General features: G+C 40.4%; 1 protein-coding gene across 1 annotated transcript in view; it reads right to left on the bottom strand.

Moving 5' to 3' along the window:
* Nucleotides 1-24,085, bottom strand: part of PAPSS1 (3'-phosphoadenosine 5'-phosphosulfate synthase 1) — a 147,311-nt gene that overhangs the window by 98,060 nt on the left and 25,166 nt on the right. Inside the window, exons 2-4 of the mRNA XM_049885571.1 lie at nt 8,356-8,470; nt 6,230-6,465; nt 1,902-2,040 (exon numbers count right to left, since the gene is read on the bottom strand). Of these exons, the coding sequence (XP_049741528.1) occupies nt 1,902-2,040; nt 6,230-6,465; nt 8,356-8,470 (490 nt within the window). The remainder of the gene's footprint in view (nt 1-1,901; nt 2,041-6,229; nt 6,466-8,355; nt 8,471-24,085) is intronic.

Genomic DNA, 24,085 nt, shown 5'->3' with positions numbered 1-24,085 from the left:
AAAAAGAAGACAAAAATTCTACCTCTAAACCGCCATACCTCCTTAACAATAATAGAATAGGACTAAGGTTAAAGGATGTCTCAGGATAAATAATATGATTATTATCAAAGGCCACAGCAGAGATCAGAGATCAGTTCTGAATCTCTCAGTGATCAAATGTTCTTAACAGTTGAAACTCTGAAAGCAGACATGTGCTCGACCATAAAATCTAAAAAGCAAGGTATATTATTTTGATGGAATCGGTGATATATTATTTCAATCTAATTTCACAATTGTGAGTAAGGGACCATTCTAAGCATTGTGATATAAATAAAAGCATGACATTGTCCTTGCCCTCAAGATATTTATAATTCAGGCATTTTTCCTCAATGACTACGATATTTTCTATCTTTTCACTGAAACAAAGGGAGAGTAGCTGACAATTAATATCCACCCAATGCTTGTTTTTGTTGTTAGGTGCCGTCAAGTTGGTTCCAACTCATAGTGACCCTACAGACAACAGAATGAAACACTACACAGTTCTGCAACATCCTCATAATTGTTGTCATGCTTGAACCCATTGCTGCAGCCACTGTGTCAACCCATCTCGTTGAGGGTCTTCCTCTCTTTCACTGATAATCTACTTTACCAAGCATGATGTCCTTCTCCAGGGACTGGACCCTCCTGACAATAAGTCCAAGTACGTGAAATGAAGTCTCGCCATCCTTGCTTCTCAGGAACATGCTGGCTGTACTTCTTCCAAGACAGATTTCTTCCTTCTTCTGGAAACCCATGGTATATTCAATATTCTTCACCAACACCATAACTAACCAATGCGAGGCCTCTTAATTATATCAAATAAGCTTCTACCAATCCCCAAAGTTCCAATCCTTTAAAACTCTGCCTTGTCAAGGTCACAAAAGCTCCATAGACACATCCAAACTCCCTGAGGGACTGAATTATTCTGCTGAGAGCTGTGGGGACCATGGTCTCGGGGAACTAAATGCTCAACTGGCATAACATAAGTTTGTGAAGAAAATGTTCTATGTTCTACTTTGGTGAGTAGCATCTGGGGTCTTAAAACCTTCAGAGTGGTCATCTAAGATACTCCACTGGTCTCACCCTGTCTGAAACAAGGGAGAATGAAGAAAACCAAAGATACAAGGGAAAAATTAGTCCAAAGGACTAATGGACCACAAGTACCACAGCCTCCACCAGACTGAGTCCAGCACAGCTACAGGGTGCCCAGCTACTACCACTGACTGCTCTGACAGGGATCACGATAGAGGATCCAGACAGACCTGGAGAAAAATGTAGAACAAAATTTCTAACTCACAAAAAAAAAAAAAGACACCTGACTTACTGGTCTGACAAACTGGAGAAACCCAGACAATATGGCCCCCAGGCACCCTTTTAGGTCAATAATGAAGTCACTACTGAGGTTTGTCCTTCAGCCAAAGATTAAACAGGTCCATAAAAGAAAACGGGACTAAATGGGGACAACAGCCCAGGGGCAAGGACAAGAAGGCAGGAGGGGACAGGAAAGCTGGTAATAGGGAACCCAAGGTCGAGAAGGGGACCTTGAAGTGTTGACATGTTGTGGGTTGGCAACCAATGTCACAGAACAATATGTGTATTAATTAACAAGAAGCTAATTTGTTTTGTAAACCTTCATCTAAAGTACAATAAATAAAAAATTCTGCCTTGTGAATAGGAGTCCATCATCCACACAATGAACAAATACTCATTTAGTTGACAGAGCTAGGTACTGTGCTAGGCCTGAGAGGTATAACAGATTCAGTTTCTGTCCTCGTGGAACTCCAAGTTATCTGAATAGACCCAATCTCTTGAAAAGATTATCAGTCCCAGATATGGTAAGGTAAATGCCTAAGCAAAGAAAAACTGGAAATAAAACTATTTACCTTTTATTTCTCCAGCCCGTGCTTTTTTGTAGAGTCCTTTGACATCTCTCTGTTCACAAACATGCAGAGGAGCATCAACAAATACTTCAAAGAAAGGTAAACTTGCACCCTCATGAATTTGCCTTGCATTGTTACGATCCTTTAATAAAAAAAAAAAAGGACACAGCAACATAATTAAGAAATGATCATATGAGTTGAAAGTACTATTTAATATCAAGAGCAAATAAGGACACTTTTCAGCTGAGTTAGTCTACAATATTTTAGTCAAAATTTAAATTTTAAAATACGAACTGAAAAAAATAAATAAATCCAAGAAATTATTGGTTAACAAGGCCATTCTTCATAGTAGTTGAAAAAAGCATGCTGTTTAGAAAATCCAGGAACCTGGAGATTTACAGGAGGGGCAGCAATAGATGCCTCATAAAATTTTTCACCTAAATTTTATGTGGAACCCTGAGCTATAGTCCACCTTGAACCCAGGAGTCATCAGGTCTTTCTCTAATACCATGTTTAACTTCAACCCAAGCTGCCATGAAAGCAACTCACAAAAAGGTCCATTTACAATCCTGAGGTCAGTTTATTCCCCTCCCTTTATCCCTCAGTCTAAACTCCCTCCACCCTGTCCTATGGAACACTGTTGCCTTTGTAAGTCAACCTCTTCTTTGCTTAGGACTTGAAGCCTGGTTGAACTGCTCACTGTGGGGGAATGGTGTATTTTTAGTTTCAAGACAGACAGAATTTAAGACTCAAGTTTAAGTTGTCAGCATATATGTTGTAGTTTAAACTATGAAAGTAGCTGAGAAATGTTCTCAAGGACCACATAAGGTTAGCAGTGGGCTCTGGACAGAGTGTAGGCAATACCCGAGTTTAAGGGACCAGCATTATAGGTATCCATAGTGTTAGTCATGTGAAATGCAGCAGAAAGTTCTGGTAATTTAAAGACTAAAAAAGTTCCTATGGTTAAAGGAACGTTTTTGTATAATTTATTTGTTTGCTATTAATGGATACGAACGACTTGTTTGTTGCTGGGGGAAAACTCAGTTCAGAAGGAAGAGGCTGAAGATTTCAGAGTAGATCTAATGACTGAGCAAGGTCCTGTAGGAGATGGGCCAGGAGGATCTAAAACATGTGAAGAGCAGGAGTGGCGGGAGAGAGAAAGACTTATGGGGACATAGATGTATTTACATGGCTACAGCCTTAAGAGAACTCAAATATGCCTCATCTTTTCTATTCCCATTGCCACTGCTTGGATTCATGCCCTTTTCCTTGCAAGGGCTGGTACTACTGCAAAATCCTCCTAACTGTTCTCCCACCTCCAGACTGTTCTCACTCCAGGATTCAGAGGTGACCTCACTAAAATGCAAACTCCACCACTTTATTCCCTTATTACAATCCAAAAGCTACTAGTTGTGAAATAAAGTCCCAGGCAGTTCAGAGCTCATCACCTGGTGGGCACTGAAGGCTTAACTCAACAGGCCTGGGTTGCTGAGGCCCTGTACATTCCAGGCCCTTGGCCAACTCCTAGGAGACGATAGCATCAGAGCCCTTGGAGTATTCTGCCTAATTCAGAGTGCTTTTGTATGCCTAAGGCCTTGGGCCATGCTGTACTAGTTTAACCAGGTAAGTTGTCATAGTAACATGGTTTGTGGTGTAGAGTTTTTGCTCTAAGGGGAAGTGGTATCTGAATGGCTGAGGTCACTCACACAGAGTGCTACATGCCAACAGGACTAATCCCCCCAAAAAGCTCTAGACACCAAAGCACTCCTGGTTAGCAACACTTTGCACATGTTGTCACACATCATTGACAGGAGCATGAAGCACATCCCCATGCAGCTCTACTGGGAGGGGACACCTGGAATCTTGGCCTGGCTTCTCCTGGACTTTGCCCCACAGGCCTTTTCCCTTTGGTGATTTTAATCCGTACGTTTTTGCTATAATAAACCATAACTGTGAGTGCAATAGCTTTTCTGAGTTCTGTGAGTACTTCCAGGAAATCACTGAGCCTGAGAGTGGTCTTGGGAACCCCTGATACATCTAGTCTCTTCTAATCACTCTGGCTTCATCTCCCCCCACAGTCCTGTGAAGCCGTCATACTAACCTGCCAACAACTCCCCAAAAGACCGCACTCCCTCAGGCAGCCATGCCTTCGCAAACACTGTACTACCTCCTCTGTCTGATATAGCTTTCTCCCTCCAATGAGTGTGCTCCCCACTCATCCACATGACTCAATTCAAGCAGTACCTCCTCTGTGAATCTTCCACAGCACCAGTCATATGCCTTCACAAACTCACTGACACCAAGGTATCGGAACTGTTCACGTCTCTAAGTTCACCTCAGACTATCAACTCCTTCAAGATACAAACTGTCAGGTTTATTGTTAGGAACCAAGATGCCCAGCTCAGAGGCTGACATAGAGATATCAATAAATGTTTCTTGAATAAATAAGTATGATCATGACTAGACAGAAAAATACACACACTTTATATTATATGGTTTGATCTTAATTGTGCTATTGATTTTGACATTTAAATCTCATTTTTTAAATCTCATTCTTAGTGCTTTCAAACATGAGATCAACAAAGGCTTTTGCTCCACCCTAAGAGTACAAGGGAGCCAAAGAGCAGATCAGTACTTTTAGATACCCAGGTGTTAGCTGACAGCTCTCCAAATCAGGTGTTGCTGTCTGTCCTCTTTTCCAAGAGTTGTCAAGATTCCCAGAAGGTACAAGAACATCAGTGTTACTATATTACTGTAAAAACTGTTTATATCCCAGGATTCAGGAACTCTAAACAACTCTCTTTCTACATATAGGCTTCATTATAAATATACTTTAAGCTAATGTATTGACACTAATCACAAGGTTTTAGGGGATGAAAAGTAGCTACTCGTCACAAAACCTTTTAAGGATTTCTTCCATGGTCACTTCAATTAAGTGAACCTGTGTGACTGACACTCAATATGATGCTTATTTATGAGCCTTAAAGTTAAAAAAAATTTTTTTTATATCTCTAAGTAATCACCCAAATTTCTTTATGATACAGTATTATAATGGTGCTATTAAAATTTGTTATATTAACTGAACACTTATTACACAGCAGGTACCACGCTGAGGGCTTTAAATGCACAACTTTATGAATCCTCAGAGCAACTCTGGGAGCTAGGCATTATTATCTGAGTTTAAGAAGGTTAAGTAAACTGGCCAAGGTTAAAACAACAGTAACTGGCAGAGCTCAGTTTTGAGACCATTTGCGTCTTGACTGCAAGTCCCTGCCCTTCCCCACTACACTAACTTGTTGTTTGATATCAGGGCTTTCTAAGGGCTGTGCTATCATTCAACAATCACTGAGCTTCTACTATGTTCCAGGAGCTGGGCTTGGTATCAAGGCTACAAAGAAAAATAAGATCCTGTCCTCCCATCAAGGAGCCAGTGGGGTTTAGAGGCAGCATAGCACAGTGACAAAAGCATAGGTTCTGAAGACTCCTTGTCTAGGAGCAAGTCTTTGCTCTAGCACACACAGTGTGTGACCTTGGGCAATTTACGCCTGATTCCTCGAAGTTCCTCACTGCAGGATGAGAATGAAATAAGCTAATTCACATAAGAGCACTTAAAACAGTTAGCAGTACCTAGTAAGTGTCCAATAAATAGTGGCTGCCATTATCATCAATGTTATTACCACTATTAGCAGCATGAACAAATGAACAGATATTTATAATAAAACAATGTGTTAAAGAACAGTAGTGAGGGTACCAAAGACAAGTAGGCCAACGAAGACTAAGGGAAGAAGAGAAGTTACCCAAGAGAAGGAAATACCTAACCTGACTCTCAAAGGAAGACTAGGAGTCAACTGAAGTTGAGGAGAGAGGAAAGAAAAGAAGACGTCTCAGATAGTGGGGAAACAAAAATCCCGGGGTAAGAAGCAACAATTCAGTGTTGTTGTGGTCTCTAAAGTAAGAGAAGAGAGTGATGAGAGATGAGACTTAAAAACTGTGAGCTAAGAAGGCACAGTAGGACACATGTTAAAAAATTTAGATTTTCCCTGGTGTCTGACATATGGTGAGTATTCGCTAAAGGTTTATTGAATTGAAAAGTCAAGTTTGAAATAATTTGGCCATTGGCTTCAGTTCAACAACTTTGGGTTTTTTACAGCAGGTTTTATCAAAGAGGACTTACCCAGGAAGTCATTTCCACCACAGAAGTATTTTAGGCTAATTATTTTAATTTGGATTTAGTCTCAGCACATGTCAGTGTTCAATGGTTTGTTTGCTTTATCCAATACCATATTCTCAGTAAGTGTAATTAGAACAGCAGTGGCACAAAAAGGACATACCTGAGTATAAGGTGATATAAAACTTGTGATGCACACTAGGCCAGCATCTGCAAACAGCTTAGCAACTTCTGCGATACGACGGACATTCTCTTCTCTGTCCTCAGGACTAAAGCCAAGATTCTTATTGAGACCCTGACGAATGTTGTCACCATCCAAAGTATAGCATGGAATACCATGGCAAACCAAGTACTCCTCCAAAGCCATGCTCACCGTGGTCTTCCCTGCTCCAGATAAGCCTAAATTCAACAGCACAAACAGATTCCATATGCAGTGTGAGAAGAGTAATTAGTAATAATAAAGAACTTTAATTACGGACTTAATTACTTTCATTACTCATAGCAGTCTCTCGGTTATATTCCTACCCACGATTTTTCTACTTAAGAACTACCTCCTACCTAGGAAAACATCTAGTTTCAACACAGTAACCATGTATGTTTTTAATAATACATATGTATGCACAAAGGCATTCTTGAAATCACCGATTTCAAAAAGGCTTACCTAATTTTAATACCAAAGATATTACTTTGTCCTTTTATTAACATCTATTCTAAAGCTGCATGCCAAATTTTAAAACAAGATTATACACCCAAATTATTTGTGAAATTATCTACACCTCAATATTTCTGATAAGGGAAGAAAAAGGAAAAAAAGGAAGTGAAATAGTACAGTCACCTCCATATCCCAGGATCACCACTTCTACTAAGTCCACCATGATAAAGGTGTCAGGGAGTCCAGTTTATGATACAACTAACCTTGAAAGAATACCCTCATTTCAACCCACCCACCTCAACCAATGATAAGAGAAGAAAAGAGCAGAGGTACGCGCTAACGCTCACCACTTTGGTGAGTGTGTAATAACAGTGTTCATAACCAAGGTAATTTTAAAACAAGAGATGAAATATTGAAGTCCAGTATGCTGATAAAAAATAGCTGGAAAAAATTGAGAAAGGAAGATATGTTGAAAAGCTTAATGTTTGTTTATATGCTATATACATTAAAATATATATTAGAAGTATGGCAGATTATATTCTCCAAAGACAGCCAAAACAGATTCTTCCACGCTACAAGCTCTTCCACAACGTGCCTTGCCACTGTCACATCAAGGGATAGAGTCTAATTCCCCTCCCTTGAATCGGGACTGGACTCAGGACTTGCCTGAAACAACAAGAACATAGTGGAAGTGATGAATGTGTGACTTCCAAGGCTGGGTCAGGAAGGCTATGCAGCTTCTCTCTGGACACTCAACGTAGGAAAAGTCAGTCCCTAAACCCCTGAAACCACCATGCCAGAGAGACTCCAAGTAGGTATTCTAGTCGACGGCCCAGCTAAACTTTCAGCTGACAAGTAGCAACAACTGAGGAAGACATCTTAGATACGCAGCAGAGTTTTCAGACAACTGCTGCCCAAGTCAATACTGCAACCAAGCGAGGCCAAGTGAAAACTGCCCACCTGAGCCTTCCTGGATCCCTTACCCACAAAACAGTGGGCTAAATAAAATGGCTGTCGTTTTTTACCACTAGGTTTTGGGTAATTTGTTGCCCAGCAAAAATAGCTGAAACAAAGTGACTAGGGAGAGGGAGTTTCTGATTTTTTTTGTCGTTGTTTTTAACTACCAATTGAGTACCAAATATCAGAAGAAAAAAAAACCTGAGACCTGAATATCTAGCTTTTTACCTAACAAAGACAACCTAAATTACAATAAAAGTGTGTTTTAAAATAGAAATACATACATATGTGTGTATGTGTGTGTACTTGGTTGCTTAACTGAAAAGTCAGCCATTCGAACCCACCAGCTGCTCTGCAGAAAAAAGATGTGGCAGTCTGCTTCTGTAAAGATCACAGCCTTGGATACACTAGGCAGCGATTCTACTCTGTCCTACAGGGTCCCTATGAGTTGGATTCAACTCGATGGCAGTGGGATTTTTTTTGGAATTAGAAATAAGGTAAGAATAGATACTGCTGGAAACTGAATTACTGATACAGAAGGTTTCACTGAGATTATCACAGTGAACACAAAGTGCAAAGAAATTAAAGCAGCTGAAGAAAATTAATAGATAATGCAGGAAAGATAATCCAGGCTGCTTATAAACACAGCTTTTAAATACATTTATCTCTCTTGACCATACCTGTTAGCCAAACTGTGCAACCACGAAAGCCACCTCTGGTCCCCACCACCTGGCCTCTCTTGTTCCTGCTGACATGGTGAGCTTGATAGGTGACATTAGTTGCTCTCTGCATTCCCTGAGTGGAAAAAAAAAAGAATTCTGGTTCACTGGAGTCTGAATCCAGGTTTAGATTTGGCTTGGTTTTTGGTCCTTTAAAAGATAAAATAAACAGGGAGTCAGGGCCAAGATGGCCAAGTAGTCAGACAGTTCCTATGATCCCTCTATGACAAAGACCTGAAAAAACAAATGAATTCATTATATATGACAATCTAGGAGCCCTGAACATCAAAGGGAAAGTCAAAAATCGGACTGAACAGCAGGGGGAGAGAGAGACGATTCAGAAGCAGCGAGGAGTTGCTAGACCTGAGCCAGCGGGAACCGGCACCCTGCAGGCTGGATCCACTGGTGTCGGCAGTGAGGCAAGCAGTGGCACTTGGGACACACTTTCCACATCAGGAGAGACTGAGCAGCAGAGAGTCTGCACGACCCTCTGGAACCAGTGAGAAGCAGTGCTCAATCAACAAAAGGTAAGTACATGCATCTAACCTACCGCACAGAGGAAAAAAACACTCCCTTTGGAAATAACCTCTCTCCCATATACCTGTTCCCTCCCCGCAATGTACCAGGTCTGGGCCAGCTTCAGTGATTGCTACATCACCTGGGTCAAAAGTAGGACTGCAGCATGTCCTGAGCTGTTCTCCCAGCTTTGAAGAGGGAACAAACTAACAAACAGGGAAAAAATAATCTGCCAGCTCCCCTAAGCCTGGAACTCAGGGAAGACACAACCCCTTTGCCTAAGCATAGGCATAAGTGGTCCACAGACTTTGAATGCCTTTCACCCTTGCATAGATTTGTGTGGGCCCATTTCAACAGTGTAGGCCCTCATTAGCACAATACAACAGGGTATACACCTGAAGCATATTTGCAACTATTATCAGCTGTAAGGGGGAGTGGTAGATTCGTGACACTTGACACCATTCTGCCCATTAAGCAGGGTCCTCACCTACCCACATCAGGGGCCGGAGGACTGGTGGCTCCACTCACACCACCTAGCCACTCACGACAGAGGACCAAGAATAAGTGATGCCTCCCAGTCCTTACAGCAAACAGCAATGGTGCCCATGGTCCGGCTGCAAAACCCTCCCACCTGCACACTCTAGGGAACAGGGACACTCAGTGGCAGCCGCCAGACCTCTGCATTGCTCAGTGCATGATCCCCTACTGCAGCCAGATACCTGTGCCTATTCCAATTACCCCTGCCCACCTAGGACTGTAGGTGAAAGCCTGCACCACACACTTGAACACCTGAGCTGAATCCATACAAGAAAAGTAAATGAACTCTTGAGCTAACATACCTAGTAACAGATCTAACCACCTGGTGACAGGACGTGAGCTTCAAAGGCACCAATAATCAAACTAGCTTGCATGACCAGCCTATTTGGGCATATCAAAGCAAAACAAAAAAGCTAGAACACAGTAAGCAAAAATAAACATAACGACATATTTATGGCTCAGAGACAACAGTCAATTTAAAGAAAACATGAAGAGGCAGACAATGATGGCTTCAGCAAGGGCCCAAAACAAAGAATCAAGAAACCTTCCAGTTTCCTGAATACACAGAACGCTTCAAAGGTCAGAGTACCAGGGACAGGGGTCTGGAGACCATGGTTTCAGGGGATATCTAGGTCAAGTGGCATATGAAAATGTATTAAGAAAACATTCTGCATCCCACTTTGGTGAGTGGCATCTGGTGTCTTCAACACTAGCAAGCAGCCATCTAAGATGCATCAATTGGTCTCAACTCACCTGGAGCAAAGGACAATGAAGAACACCAAAGACATAAGGTAAAGATGACCCCAAGAGACAGAAAGGGCCACATAAACCAGAGACTACATCAGATTGAGACCAGAAGAACTAGATGGTACCTGGCTACCACCAATGACTGCCCTGAAAGGGAACACAACAGTGAATCCCCGACAGAGCCGAACAGTGGAATGTGGATATTAATTCTCGTAAAAAGCCCAGAGTTAATGGTCTGAATGAGACTGGAGGGACCCCAGAGGTCATGGTCCCTGGACCCTCTGTTAGCCCAAGACTGAAACACTCCCAAAGCCAACTCTTCAGACAGGGATTGGACCAGACTATAAGGCAGAAAATGATACTGGTGAGGAGTGAGCTTCTTGGCTCAAGTAGAGACATGAGACTGTGTGAGCAGCTCCTGTCTGGAGGGGAGATGAGAAGGCAGAGGGAGACAGAAGCTGGCTGAATGGACACAGGGAATAATGGGTAGAGAGGAGGAGTATGCTGTCTTATTAGGGTAAGAGCAGCTAGGAGAATGTAGCAAGGTGTAAGTTTTTGAACGGGAGACTGACTAGACTTGTAAACTTTCACTTAAAGCACAATAAATTAAAAATATATACATATTAAAAAAAATCTTTCAGAGGAAGGGAACTCTTTGGAAATACTGGAGGTAGAATTCAAAAGATTAACATATGGAGCTCTTCGAGAGATCAAACAAAATGCAGAACAAACCAAGGAACATACAGACAAAGCAACAGAGGAACTCAAGAAGGTTATACAAGACCACAGTGACAAATTTAACAGGCTGCAAGAATCCACAGAAAGACAGCAAACAGAAATCCAAAAGATTAACAATAAAATTTCACAGTTAGACAACTCAACAGAAAGTCTGAGGAGCAAAACTGGGGCACTTGAGGTCAGAATTAGGGAGATTGAAGATAAAGCACTTGACACCAACGTATCTGAGGAAAAATCAGATAAAAGAATTTTTAAAAATGAAGAAACCCTAAGAACTATGCCAGACTCTATCAAGTGATTGGAGTACCAGAACAGGAGGGGTAACAGAAAATACAGAGATAATTGTTAAAGATTTGTTGGCAGAAAACTTCCCTGATATCGTGAAAGATGAAAAATATCTATCCAAGAAACTCACTAAACCCAAGGTGGATCCCAAAAGAAAGTCACCAAGACATAATGAAACTTGCCAAAACGAAAGATAAAGAGTGAATTTTAAGAGTGGCTAGGTCGCTATGAGTCGGAATTAACTCAACAGCACTGGGTTGTTGTTAGGTGTAAATGAAAAGTCATCTACAAAGGAGAGTCAATAAGACTAAACTCCAACTACTCAGCAGAAACCATGCAGGAAAGAAAGCAATGGGAAGACTTATATAAAACCTTGAAGGAAAAAAATTGCCAGCCAGCAAAACTGTCTCTCGAATATGATGGCGAAATTAGGACATTCCCAGATAAACAGAAGTTTAGGGAATTTGTAAAAACTAAACTCAAAATTACAAGAAATACTAAAGGGAGTCCTCTGGTCAGAAAATCAAAAACATCAGATAATAAGCTAAGACTAGAAAACAGGACAGAACAACCAGGTATAAACGCAGAAAGGGAAGTTACAAAAATAAACCAAAGCTAAAACACTGAAAGTAGGGAAACAGACACGTCAATGTGTTAAAGATAACAACATAAAGAAGGACTAAATAATGTAGTTATAGACCTTTCATGTGGAGAGAATGTGAAGGCGATGTAAAGAAATAAAAGGTTAGTTTAAACTTAGAGATAAAGGGGTAAATATTAAGGTAACCACAAAGGACACTAACAATCCTACACATCAAAAATAAAAAACAAGAAAAACATAAAGACACAGCAAATACAAAATCGACAACAATGAAAAACATGAAAAGAAAATACATAAAAACAACTCAGCACAGAAAAGTAAGTGGAACAAAGAAACTGTCAACAACTTATAAAAATACATCAAAATGACAGCACTAAACTCATACGTATCAATAACTATGTGGAATGTAAATGGACTAAATGCACCAATAAGGAGAGAGTGGCAGAATGGATTAAAAATTTCGATCCATCTATATACTGCCTACAAGAGACATATCTTAGAATTAAAGACACAGAAAACTAAAACTCAAAGCATGGAAAAAATATATCAACAACAATAAATACAGCAGGACTGGCAATATTAATTTGACAAAATAGGCTTTTAAGCAAAATCCACCACAAAATACATAAAACAAACTCTAACAGCACTGAAGAGAGAGACAGCTCCACGATAATAATACGAAGACTACAATACAACACTTTTGGTGAAGGACAGAGCAGCCAAAAAGAAGCTCAATAAAGACTCAGATGATCTAAATGCCACAATCAACCAACCTGACCTCAGAGACATATACCGAACACTCCACCCAACAGCAGTCAAGTACACTTTCTTTTCCAACATACATGGAACATTCTCCAGAATAGACTACAAAGAAAGCCTTAACAGAATCCAAAGCATCAAAATATTACAAAGCATCTTTTCTGACCATAAAGCCACAAAAGCAGAAATCAGTAACAGAAAAGGCAAGTAAAAAAATCAAATACACAGAAACTGAACAACACCTTGCTCAAAAACTACCAGGTTATAGAAGAAATTAAGGACAGAATAAAGAAATTCACAGGATCCAATGTGAAAGAAAACACATCCTACCAGAACCTTTGTGACACAGGAAAAGCAGTGCTCAGAGGTAAATTTACAGCAGTAAGTGCACACATCCAAAAAGAAGGGCCAAAATCAATACACTAACTCTACAACTTGAACAAGTCACTGGAGAACTGTTTCAGAGAAAGAGTTAACAATACTACTACTAAAGCTATTTCAGAGCATAGAAAAGGACAGAATACTCCCAAACTCATTCTATGAAGCCAGCGTAACTCTGATACCAAAACCTGGTAAAGACAACACAGAAAAAGAAAACTACACACCAGTATCCCTCATAAACACAGACGCAAAAATTCTCGTCGATAAAATTCAATAATGTATCAAAAAATAATTCACCACAACCAAGTGGAATTCATACCAGGTATGCAGGGATGGTTCAACATGGGAAAAACAATCAATGTAATCCGTTGCATAAAAAAAAACAGAAGACAAGAACCACATGATCTTATCAATGATGCAGAAAAGGCATCTGACAAAGTACAACACCCATTCACGATAAAACTCTCAACAAAATAGTAACAGGGGGGAAATTCCTCAATATAATAAAGGGCATTTATACAAAGCCAACAGCCAACGCCATCCCAACTGAGAGAGTCTAAATGCACACCCCTCGAGAACGGAAACCAGACAAGGAGGCCCTTTATCACCACTCTTATTCAACATTGTGCTGGAGGTCTTAGCCAGAGCAATTAGGCTAGAAAAAGAAATAAAGGGCATCCTAAGGAAGAAGTAAAATGACCTCTTTTTGCAGACGATACCTTATACACAGAAAACCCTAAAGAATCCACAAGAATACTACGGGAACTAACAGAAGATTTCAGCAAAGTATCAGGATACAAGATAAGCATACAAAAATCGGTTGGATTCCTCTACACCAACAAAGAGAAAGTTGAAGAGAAAATTACCAAATCAATACCATTTACAATAGCTCCCAAGAAGATAAAATACTTAGGAATAAATCTAACCAGAGATGTAAAAGACCTATACAAAGAAACCTATAAGACACTTCTGCAAGAAACCAAAAGAGACCTACAAAAGTGGAAAAACATACCTTGCTCATGGATATAAAGACTCAACATTGTCAAAATGTCAATTTCACCCAAAGCAATCCACAGATACAATGCAATCTCAATCCAAATTCCAATGACATTTTTTAATGAGATGGAGAAACAAATCACCAACTTCATTTGGAAAGGGAAGAGGCCCTGGATAAGCAAAGCATTACTGAAGAAGAAAAGAAGAACAAAGAGCGGGGCCTCACTACCTGATTTTAGAACCTATTAAACAGCCATGGTAATCAAAATAGCCTGGTGCTGGCACAACAACAGATACACAGACTAATGGAACAGAACTGAGAATCCAGATGTAAATTCATCCACCTATGAGAAGCTGGGAAACCATAGTGACATAGTGGTTTAGAGCTACGGCTGCTAGCCAAAAGGTCGGCAGTTTGAATCCACCAGGCACTCCTTGAAAACTCCATGGGGGCAGTTCTTCTCTGTTCTATAGAGTCGCTATGAGTTGGAATCGACTTGACGGAAGTGGGTTTTGTTTTTCTTTTGGTTTTATGAGCAGCTGATATTTGACAAAGACCCAAAGTCTGTTACATGGGGAAAAGACAGTCTCTTTAACAAACAGTGCCGGCATAACTGGATATCCAACTGCAAAAAAAAATGAAACAAAACCCATACCTCACACCATACACAAAAACTAACTCAAAATGGATCAAAGACCTAAATATGAAATCTAAAATGATAAAGATCATGGGAGAAAAAACAGGAACAACACTATGAGCCCTACTATATGGTATAACCAAAACCAAAAACCAACCCAGTGCTGTCGAGTGATATGGTATAAACAGAATATAAAACATTACTAACAATGCACAAACACCAGAAGAGAAACTAGATAACTGGGAGCTCCTAAAAATCAAACACTTATGCTCATCAAAAGACTTCACCAATACTCCGCTGGTCTCACCCCTTTGGAAGCAAGAAAGAATGAAGAAAACTAAACATACAAGGGAAAGATTAGTCCAAAGGACAAATGGACCACATCTACCATGGACTCCACCTGACTGAGTCCAGTACAGCTAGATGGTGCCGGCTACCACCACTGACCGCTCTGACAAGGACCACAGTAAAGGGTCCCAGACAGAGCTGGAGAAAAATGTAGAACAAAATTATAACTCACAAGAACAGACCAAACTTACTGGCCTGAGGCTGAAGAAACCCCAAGAGTATGGCCCCAGGACACCCTTTAAGCTCAGTAATGAAGTCACTCCCAAGGTTCACACTTCAGCCAAAAATGAGACAGACCCACAAAATGAAACGAGACTAAAGTGGTACAACAGCCCAAGGGCAAGGACTGGAAGGCAGGAGGGGACAAGAAAGCTGGTAACAGGGAACCCCAGGTCGAGAAGGGAGAGTGTTGATATGTTGTGGAGTTGTTAACCAATGTCACAGAACAATACGTATACCGTTTAATGAGAAACCTGTTCTGTAAACCTTCATCTAAAGTACAACAACAAAAAAGACTTCACTAAAACAGTAAAAAGACAACCTACAGACTGGGAAAAAAATTTTGACTATAACATCTGATCAGGGTCTAATCTCTAGCATCTACAAGATACTGCAAAACCTCAACAACAAAAAGACAACACAACTAAAAAATGGACAAAGGATATGAACAGGCACTTCACCAAAGACAACATTCAGGCAGCTAGCACGTATAGGAGGAAATGCTCACAATCATTAGCCATTAGAGAAATGCAAATCGTAACTACAATGAGATACCATCTCACCCCAACAAAAAAAAAAAAAAGTGGAGTAAAAGCTAGCATTAATCCAAAAAACACAAAATAATAAATGTTGGAGAGGTTGCTAGTTGTTAGGTGCCATCACGTCGGTTCCAACTCAGAGCAGCCCTACGTACCACAGAAAGAAACACTTCCCCGGTCCTGCGCCATGCTCACAATCGTTGTTATGCTTCAGCCCACTGTTGTAGTCACTCTGTCAATCCATCTTGTTGAGGGTCTTCCTCTTTTCCACTGACCCTGTACTTCACCAAACATGATGATGTCTTTCTCCAGGGACTGATCCCTCCTGACAACATGTCCAAAGTATGTAAGTGTAAGACGCAGTCTCACCATCCTTGCTTCTAAGGGGCATTCTGGTTGCACTTTTTCCAAGACAGATTTGTTCGTTCTTTTGGAAGTCCATGGTATATTCAATATCCTTCACCAACACCCCATTTCAAAGGCATCAGTTCTTCCATCTTCCTTATTCATTGTCCAGCTTTCACATGCATATGATGCAATTGAAAATACCATGGCTTGGATCAGGCGCACCTTAGTCTTCAAGGTGACATCTTTTCTTTTCAACACTTTAAAGAGGTCCTTTGCAGCAGATCTGCCCAATACAATGCGTCTTTTGATTTCTTCACTGCTGTTTCCATGGGTGTTGACTGAGGTTCCAAGTATAATGAAATCTTTGACAAGTTCAATCTTTTCTCTGTTTTTCATGATGTTACTTATCGGTACAGTCCCAAGAATTTTTGTTTTCTTTATGTTGAGGTGTAATCCATACTGAAGGCTATGGTCTTTGATCTCCATCAGTAAGTGCTTCAAGTCCTCTTCACTTTCATCAAGGAAGGCTGTGTCATCTGCATAACACAGGTTGTTAATGAGTCTTCCCTCCAATCCTGATGTCGCATTCTTCTTCATATAGTCCACCTTCCTGGATTATTTGCTCAGCATACAGATTGAATAGGTATGGTGAAAGGATACGACCCTGACACACACCTTTCCTGACTTTAAACCATGCAGTATCCCCTTGTTCTGTCCCAACAACTGCCTCTTGATCTATGAGCACAATTAAGTGTTCTGGAATTACCATTCTTCGCAATGTTATCCATAATTTGTTATAATCCACACAGTCGAATGACTTTGCATAGTCAATAAAACACAGGTATACATCCTTCTGGTATTCTCTGCTTTCAGCCAGGATCCATCTGACATCCGCAATGATATCCCTGGTTCCACGTCCTCTTCTGAATCCGGCCTGAATTTCTGGCAGTTCCCTGTCAATATACTGCTGCAGCTGCTTTTGAATGATCTTCAATAAATTTTGCCTGCATGTGATATTAATGATATTGTTCGATAATTTCCACATTCAGTAGGATCACCTTTCTTGGGAATAGGCGTAAATATGGACCTCTTCTGGCTGGTTGGCCAGGTAGCTGTCTTCCAAATGTCTTGCAAAGAAGAGTGAGCACTTCCAGCACTGCATCCCTTTGCTGAAACACCCCAATTGGCATTCCATCAATTTTCCTGGGGACTTGTTTTTTGCCAATGCCTTCAGCCTTCAGAGCAGCTTAGGACTTCTTCCTTCGGTACCATCAGTTCCTGATCATATGCTATCTCTTGAAATGGTTGAACATCGACCAATTCTTTTTGCTATAATGACTCTGTGTTCCTTCTATCTTCTTTGACGCTTCCTGCATAGTTTAATATTTTCTCCATAGAATCCTTCTCTATTGCAACTCGAGGCTTGAATTTTTTCTTCAGCTCCTTTCAGCTTGAGAAATGCAGAGTGTGTTCTTCCCTTTTGGTTTTCTATCTCCAAGTCTTCACACATGTCTTTATAATACTTCACCTTGTCTTCTTGAGCCAATCCTTTGAAATCTTCTGTTCAGTTCTTTTACTTCATCATTTCTTCCTTTAACTTTAGCTGCTCAACATTCAAGAGCAAGTTTCAGAGTCTCTTCTGGCACCCATTCTGGTCTTTTCTTTTTTCCTGCCTTTTAATGACCTCTTGCTTTCTTTATGTATGATGCCCTTGATGTCATTCCACAACTTATCTGGCCTTCGGTCATTAGTGTTCAATGCATCAAATCTATTCCTGAGATGATCTCTAAATTCAGGTGGCATATACTCAGGGTCGTACTTTGGCTCTCACTGACTTGTTCTAATTTTCTTCAGTTTCAGCTTGAACTTACATATGAGCAATTGGTGATATGTTCCACAGTCAGCCCCTGGCCTTGTCCTGACTGCTGGTGGTGATGTAAAATGGTATATAAACACTCTGGAAATCGATTTGGTGTTTCCTTAAAAAGCTAGAAATGGAACTACCATATGATCCAGCAATCTCACTCCTTAGAATATATCCTAGAGAAATAACAGCCCTCACACAAATAGATACATGCACACCCATGATCATTCCAGTACTGTTCACAATAGCAAAAACATGGAAACAACCTGGGTGCCTATCAATGGACAGATGGATAAACAAATTATGGTATATTCACACAGTGGAATACTATGCAACGATAAAAAAAACAATGATGAGTCCAGGAAACATCTCATAACACAGAGGAATCTGGAACCCATTATGCTGAATGAAATTAGTCGCAAAGGACAAATGTTGTATGAAAGCACTATTATAAGAACTCAAGAAAAGGTTTAAATACAGAAGAAAATATTCTTTTGATGCTTAAGAGGGTAAGGAGGGATAGAGAGGGTATTAACTAACTAGACAGTAGACAAGAATTCTTAGGTGATGGAAGGACAACACACGATACAGGGGAAGTCAGATGAACTGGACTAAACCAAAACCCAAGACGTTTCCTGAATACAACCAATCACTTCGAGGGACAGAGTAGCAGGGGCAGGGGTCTGGGGACCATAGTTTCAGGAGACATCTAGGTCAACTGGTATAACACAGTTTATTAAGAGAATGTTCTGCATCCCACTTTGGTGAGTGGCATCTGGGGTATTAAAAGCTAGCGGGTGGCCATCTAAGTTGCATCAACTGGTCTCAATCCACCTGAAGCGGAGAAGAATGAAAAACGCTGAAGACACAAGGAAAATTTCAGCTCAAGAAACAAAAATGGCCACATAAACGAGAGACTGCATCAGCCTGCCCAGCTATCACCAATGACTGGCCCTGACAGGGAACTCAGCAGAGAGTTCCTGAAAAGTGGGTGCAGAACTCAAACCCTAGTTAAAAGTCTGACTGAGACTGGAGGAAGCCCAGGAGGACATGGCCCTGGAACTCTCTGTTAACCCAGAACTAAAACCGTTCCCTAAGCCAACTCTTCAGACAAAGAATAGACGAGACTATAAGGCATAAAATGATACTCATGGAGACTGTGCTTCTTAGTTCAAGTAGATACAGAAGGCTAAATGGCAGCTCCCGTCTGGAGGCAAAATGCGCAAGTAGAGAGGGACAGGAGCTGGTTTAACGGACATGAGAAATCTGGGGTGAAAAGGAGGAGTGTGCTGACATATTACAGGGATAACAACTAGGGTCACATAACAATGTATGTATAAATTTTTGTATGAGAAACTAACTTGAGCTGTAACCTCTCACTTAAAGTACAATAAAAAAATAAACATTTCTTATGCACATACAGTTCATTACCCTATGTAATGTGCCCAATACAAGGAAAAAGATAAACTAACAGCTAGCTCTTTATTTATCCCATCATGTAGCTGGCACAGTGTTTAGTGCTTTACATACACCAATTAATTTCATCCTCACAGCAACCCAATGACACAGGTGCTGTTACTACTGTGGTTTTACAGATGACAATATTAAGCCTGTGAAAAGTTATACAACTTGCCCAAGACAGCTAGTCTAGTAAGTGGTGGACTCCAGAACCCAGTCTTTTCACACATTCATTAATTCATTCAATTATTCATTCCACTAATATAAACTGAGGTCCTACTGGTGTGCCAAGCAATGAACAAAACGAAGTCTCTACCCTCATGAATTTATATTCCACTGGGGAGGAAACCAATAAAAACATAACAATTATAATGTCGGAGAGTGAGGAGTGCATTGTAGAAAAATAAAGCTCAGTAAGAAAGGAAAGAGAGATAGAAGATGAGTGCCTCTTCAAATAAGATAAGCAAGAAAGACTTCTCTGAGGAAATGGCACTTGAGTAAAAAACTAAACCCATTGCCTTTGGGTCGATTCATGACAACCCTACAGGACAGAGTAAAACTGCCCCATAGGGTTTCCAAGGAGCAGCTGGTGGATTCAAACTGCCAACCTTCAGGTTAGCAGCTGAAGCACTTAACCACTGTGAATAAAGGGTGTGCCAGCATCACAAAATGGCTGCTTTTGCAACAAAAGTGGAACAGGCTGGGTATAACTTCTTAGTTCTCCGAAGTTTTCTTCTTCTTAAACAAAAAGGGCATAAAATTACATAGGCCTCAGAGAATCTCAATAGATATTTCTCCAAAGAAGCTATACAAATGACCGGTAAGCACATGAAAAGATATTCGACATCATTAGTCATCAGGGAAACGCAAATCAAAACCACAATGAGATAGGACTTCACATCCACTAAAAAAAAAAAGGCCAAACCCAGTGCCGTGTAGTCAGTTCAGACTCATAGCAACCCTACAGAACAGAGTAGAACTGCCCCATAGGGCTTCCAAGGGCCACCTGGAGGATTCGGACTGCCAACCCTTTGGTTAGCTGCTGTAGCACTTAACCACCATGCCACCAGCGTTTCCTCACATCCACTAGGATGGCTGTAATCAAAAAGACAGATGATAACAAGTATTGGTGAGGTTATGGAGTAACTGTAATCCTCAGGTATTACTGATAAAAACAAAAACCATTGCTGCGGAGTCAAATCCAACTCATGGCAACCCCATGTGTTACAGAATAGAACTGTTCTATAGGGTTTTCTTGGCTGTAATCTTTACAGAAGCAGCTCACCAAGGCTTTCTTCCACAGCACCGCTGGGTGAGTTTGAACTGCGAACCTTTAGGTTAATCATCGAGTCAATTCCAACTCACGACAACCCTATAGGACAGCACAGAACTATCCCATAGGGTTTCCCAGGGGCAGTTGGTAGACTCCAACAGCCGATCTTTCTTGCTCACCAGCTGAACTCTTAACCACTGCGCCAGCAGCGCTCCACATCAGGTTAAGAGTGGAGTGCAAACTATTTGTGCCACCCAGGGACTGAAATATTGCTGATAGGAATGTAAAACAGTACAGGCACTTTGGAAAACAGCAGTTCCTCAAAGTATTAAAAACAATTACCATATGATCATACAATTCTACTCCTGGGTATATACCCACATAAAAACTAGTATACCTACTACATTCATAGCAGCATTATTCATAACAGCCATAGAGTAGAAACAACCAAGTTGTTCATCAATAGATAAACAAAATGTGTTATATTCATACAATGAAATGCTATTTGGCAATAAAAAGCAATGAAGTACTAATACATGCTACAACATGGATGAACCTCAAAAACATTATGGTAAGAGAAAGAGGTCAGTCACAAAAGCCCACACATTGTATAATTCCGTTTATATGAAAGGTACAGAATAAAGAAATCTATAGAGACTAAAAGCAGATTAATGGCTGCCCAGGGCTCCGCAGTTGTGGGGAAATGGGGAGTGATTGCTAATGGGTATGGGATTTCTTTTTGGAGGTGATGAAAATATTCTAAAGTTGACTGTGGTAATGGTTGTACCACTCTGTGAATAAACTAGAAACCACTGAATTGTACACTTCGAAAGGGTAAATTGAAAGATATAAGATGTACATCTCAAGAAAGGCTATTTTCTAAAAAAAAAAAATTACACAGCTCTATTTTTTCTTTTTATGGTGCAAAAACATAATTTAGATGATTTTCAACAAGCTATATCTTGATAAAATAAGTGTAAGCATTCTTTTGACAGGATGTTTGTAACTGATATTTCTTATCATTTTTATGTGTCAAGGCAGTGGTATTCATGATTTATTCATTCATTCATTCAAAAATATTTACTGCGTACTACATGTTTGACACTCTTCTAGGTGCTTATGAAACAAGAGTACAGATATAAATCACTGTCCTCATGGAGCTTGTATCCTACTGCAGTGATACTCAAGGTGTAGCCCATGACCAGCAACTTCAGCATCTCCTAGGCCCTGTTAAGAAATGCAAATTCTCAGGTTGTACCTGGTGGTGCAGTGGTTAAGAGCTCAGACTGCTAAACAAAAGGTCAGCAGTTCGAATCCACCAGCCGATCCTTGTAAGCTCTATGGGGCAGTTCTACCTGTCCTATAGGGTCACTATGAGTAGGAATCCCTATGAGTAGGAATCAATTCCATGGCAACAGATTACAGTTTTTGTACCCCAGACCGACTGAATCAGAAACTCTGGGGTGTAACATAACAGTGTGTATTTTAACAAACACTCCAAGTGATGTGCAATGTTAGTTTGAGATTAGTGAGACAATAAAAAAGGAAACACCAAGAAAAATGAATAAGTTAGACAGTAGTAATAAGTGTCAAAGCAGGAAATATAAATAAAGCAAAAAATGGTGTTAAGAAGTATCAGAGGCAGAGAGAGGTTGAAAATGTGGACAGAGTGGCTAGGAAAGGCTTCACCAAAGAGGGCATTTAGACTTTTGCTGATCTCTGGAGAAACACATTTCAGATAAGAGGGAACAGCAAGCACAAAGAAAAGTGGGAAAGTGAATGCACAAGGAAAATGCAGAATGACTGCTGGACAGCCTCAACAACTAAATGGAAGTCAGTGACCATAAATGTAAACCAAGAGCAGTTGGCATGACTATTTTTCTCCAGCCATGGTCAGTGTTAAATATTAAATGAATATTATTAATAATTTAACTCTGACTCAATCAAATGTTTTTTCAACAGTACATGACACAGGTGCAAGCATGGAATAGTCAGAGACAGATGCAACCTGGTTTGTGGTTTGGTCAAAAGGTCTTCAAAATGGGGAACAAGTACCCTTGCAAGTACATAAGCACGGATATTTTTTAAGGAACCAATTTACATCAGATATTCAACTTTCATATGTACTCTTTCCTAAAGCTCATCTGCCTGAGAAGACACTGAGGTTAAGGATCTCTTTTCCCATCTGTCCCTTTACAATCCTCACCTACTACAAAGGAGAAAGGCATCTCTCACACGTTGGTTTTATGGCTCATTAGGAGCGCTCACGGCACAGTGGTTAAGATCTCGGCTATTAAACAAAACGTCGGCAGTCTGAATCCACCAGCCATTCCTTGGAACACTACACAGCAGTACTACTCTGTCCTACAGGGTCACTATGAGTCAGAATCCACTCAACAGAAACAGGTTTGGTTTTCTGGTATGGTTCAACCATTTCAGGAGGCAGCATATGATCAAGAACCAATGATATTGAAAAAAAAAGCCACGTTGCACTGAAGGCACAGGCAGGAAAAAAAGGCTCCAGGAACTGATGGATTTCCAACTGAGATATTAAAACAAATAGAAGCAACATTGGAAACCCTCACTTGTCTATGCCAAGAAATTTGGAAGACAGCTACCTGGCCAACCAATTGGAAGAGATCCACATTTATGCCCATTCCAGAGAAAGATGATCCAACAGAATGCAGAAATTATCAAACAATATCACAAGCAAGTAAAATTTTGCTGAAGATAATTCAAAACTGGTTGCAGCAGTACATCAGCAGGGAACCAGTTCAGAAGAGGATGTGGAATGAGGGATATCATTGCTGATGTCAGATGGATCATGGCTGAAAGCAGAAAACACTAAAAGACGTTTGCCTGTGTTTTATTGTCTATGCAAAGGCATTTAACTGTGTGGATCATAACAAATTATAGATAACATTGTGAAAAATGTGAATTCTAAGAGCACTTAATAGTGCTCATGAGGAATGTGGACATAGGCCAACAAGCAGTCATTTGATCAAAACAAGGGTATACTGCATAGCTTAAAATCAGGAAAGGTATGTGTCAGGGTTGCATCCTTTCACTATACGTATTACATCTGTATGCTGAACAAATAATCTGAGAAGCTGAACTATATTAAGAAGAACACAGCATAAGGATTGGAGGAAGACTCAATAACAGCCTGCAATATGCAGATAACACAACCTTGCTTGCTGAAAACGGAGAAGACTTGAAGCACTTACTGATGAAGATCAAAGACCACAGCCTTCGGTATGGATCACATCTCAACATAAAGAAAACAAAAATCCTCACAACTGGACCAATAAGCAACACCATGATAAAAGGAGAAAAGACTGAAGTTGTCAAGGATTTCATTTTACTTGAATCCACAATTAACCCTCTACAGAAGCCTCAGTCAAGAAATCAAACGATATATTGTGCTGAGCAAATTCGCAGCAA

This window comes from Elephas maximus, chromosome 5 (assembly GCF_024166365.1).
Source record: "Elephas maximus indicus isolate mEleMax1 chromosome 5, mEleMax1 primary haplotype, whole genome shotgun sequence".
Lineage (NCBI taxonomy): Eukaryota > Metazoa > Chordata > Mammalia > Proboscidea > Elephantidae > Elephas > Elephas maximus.
This window is presented reverse-complemented; position numbering and strand designations above follow the sequence as displayed.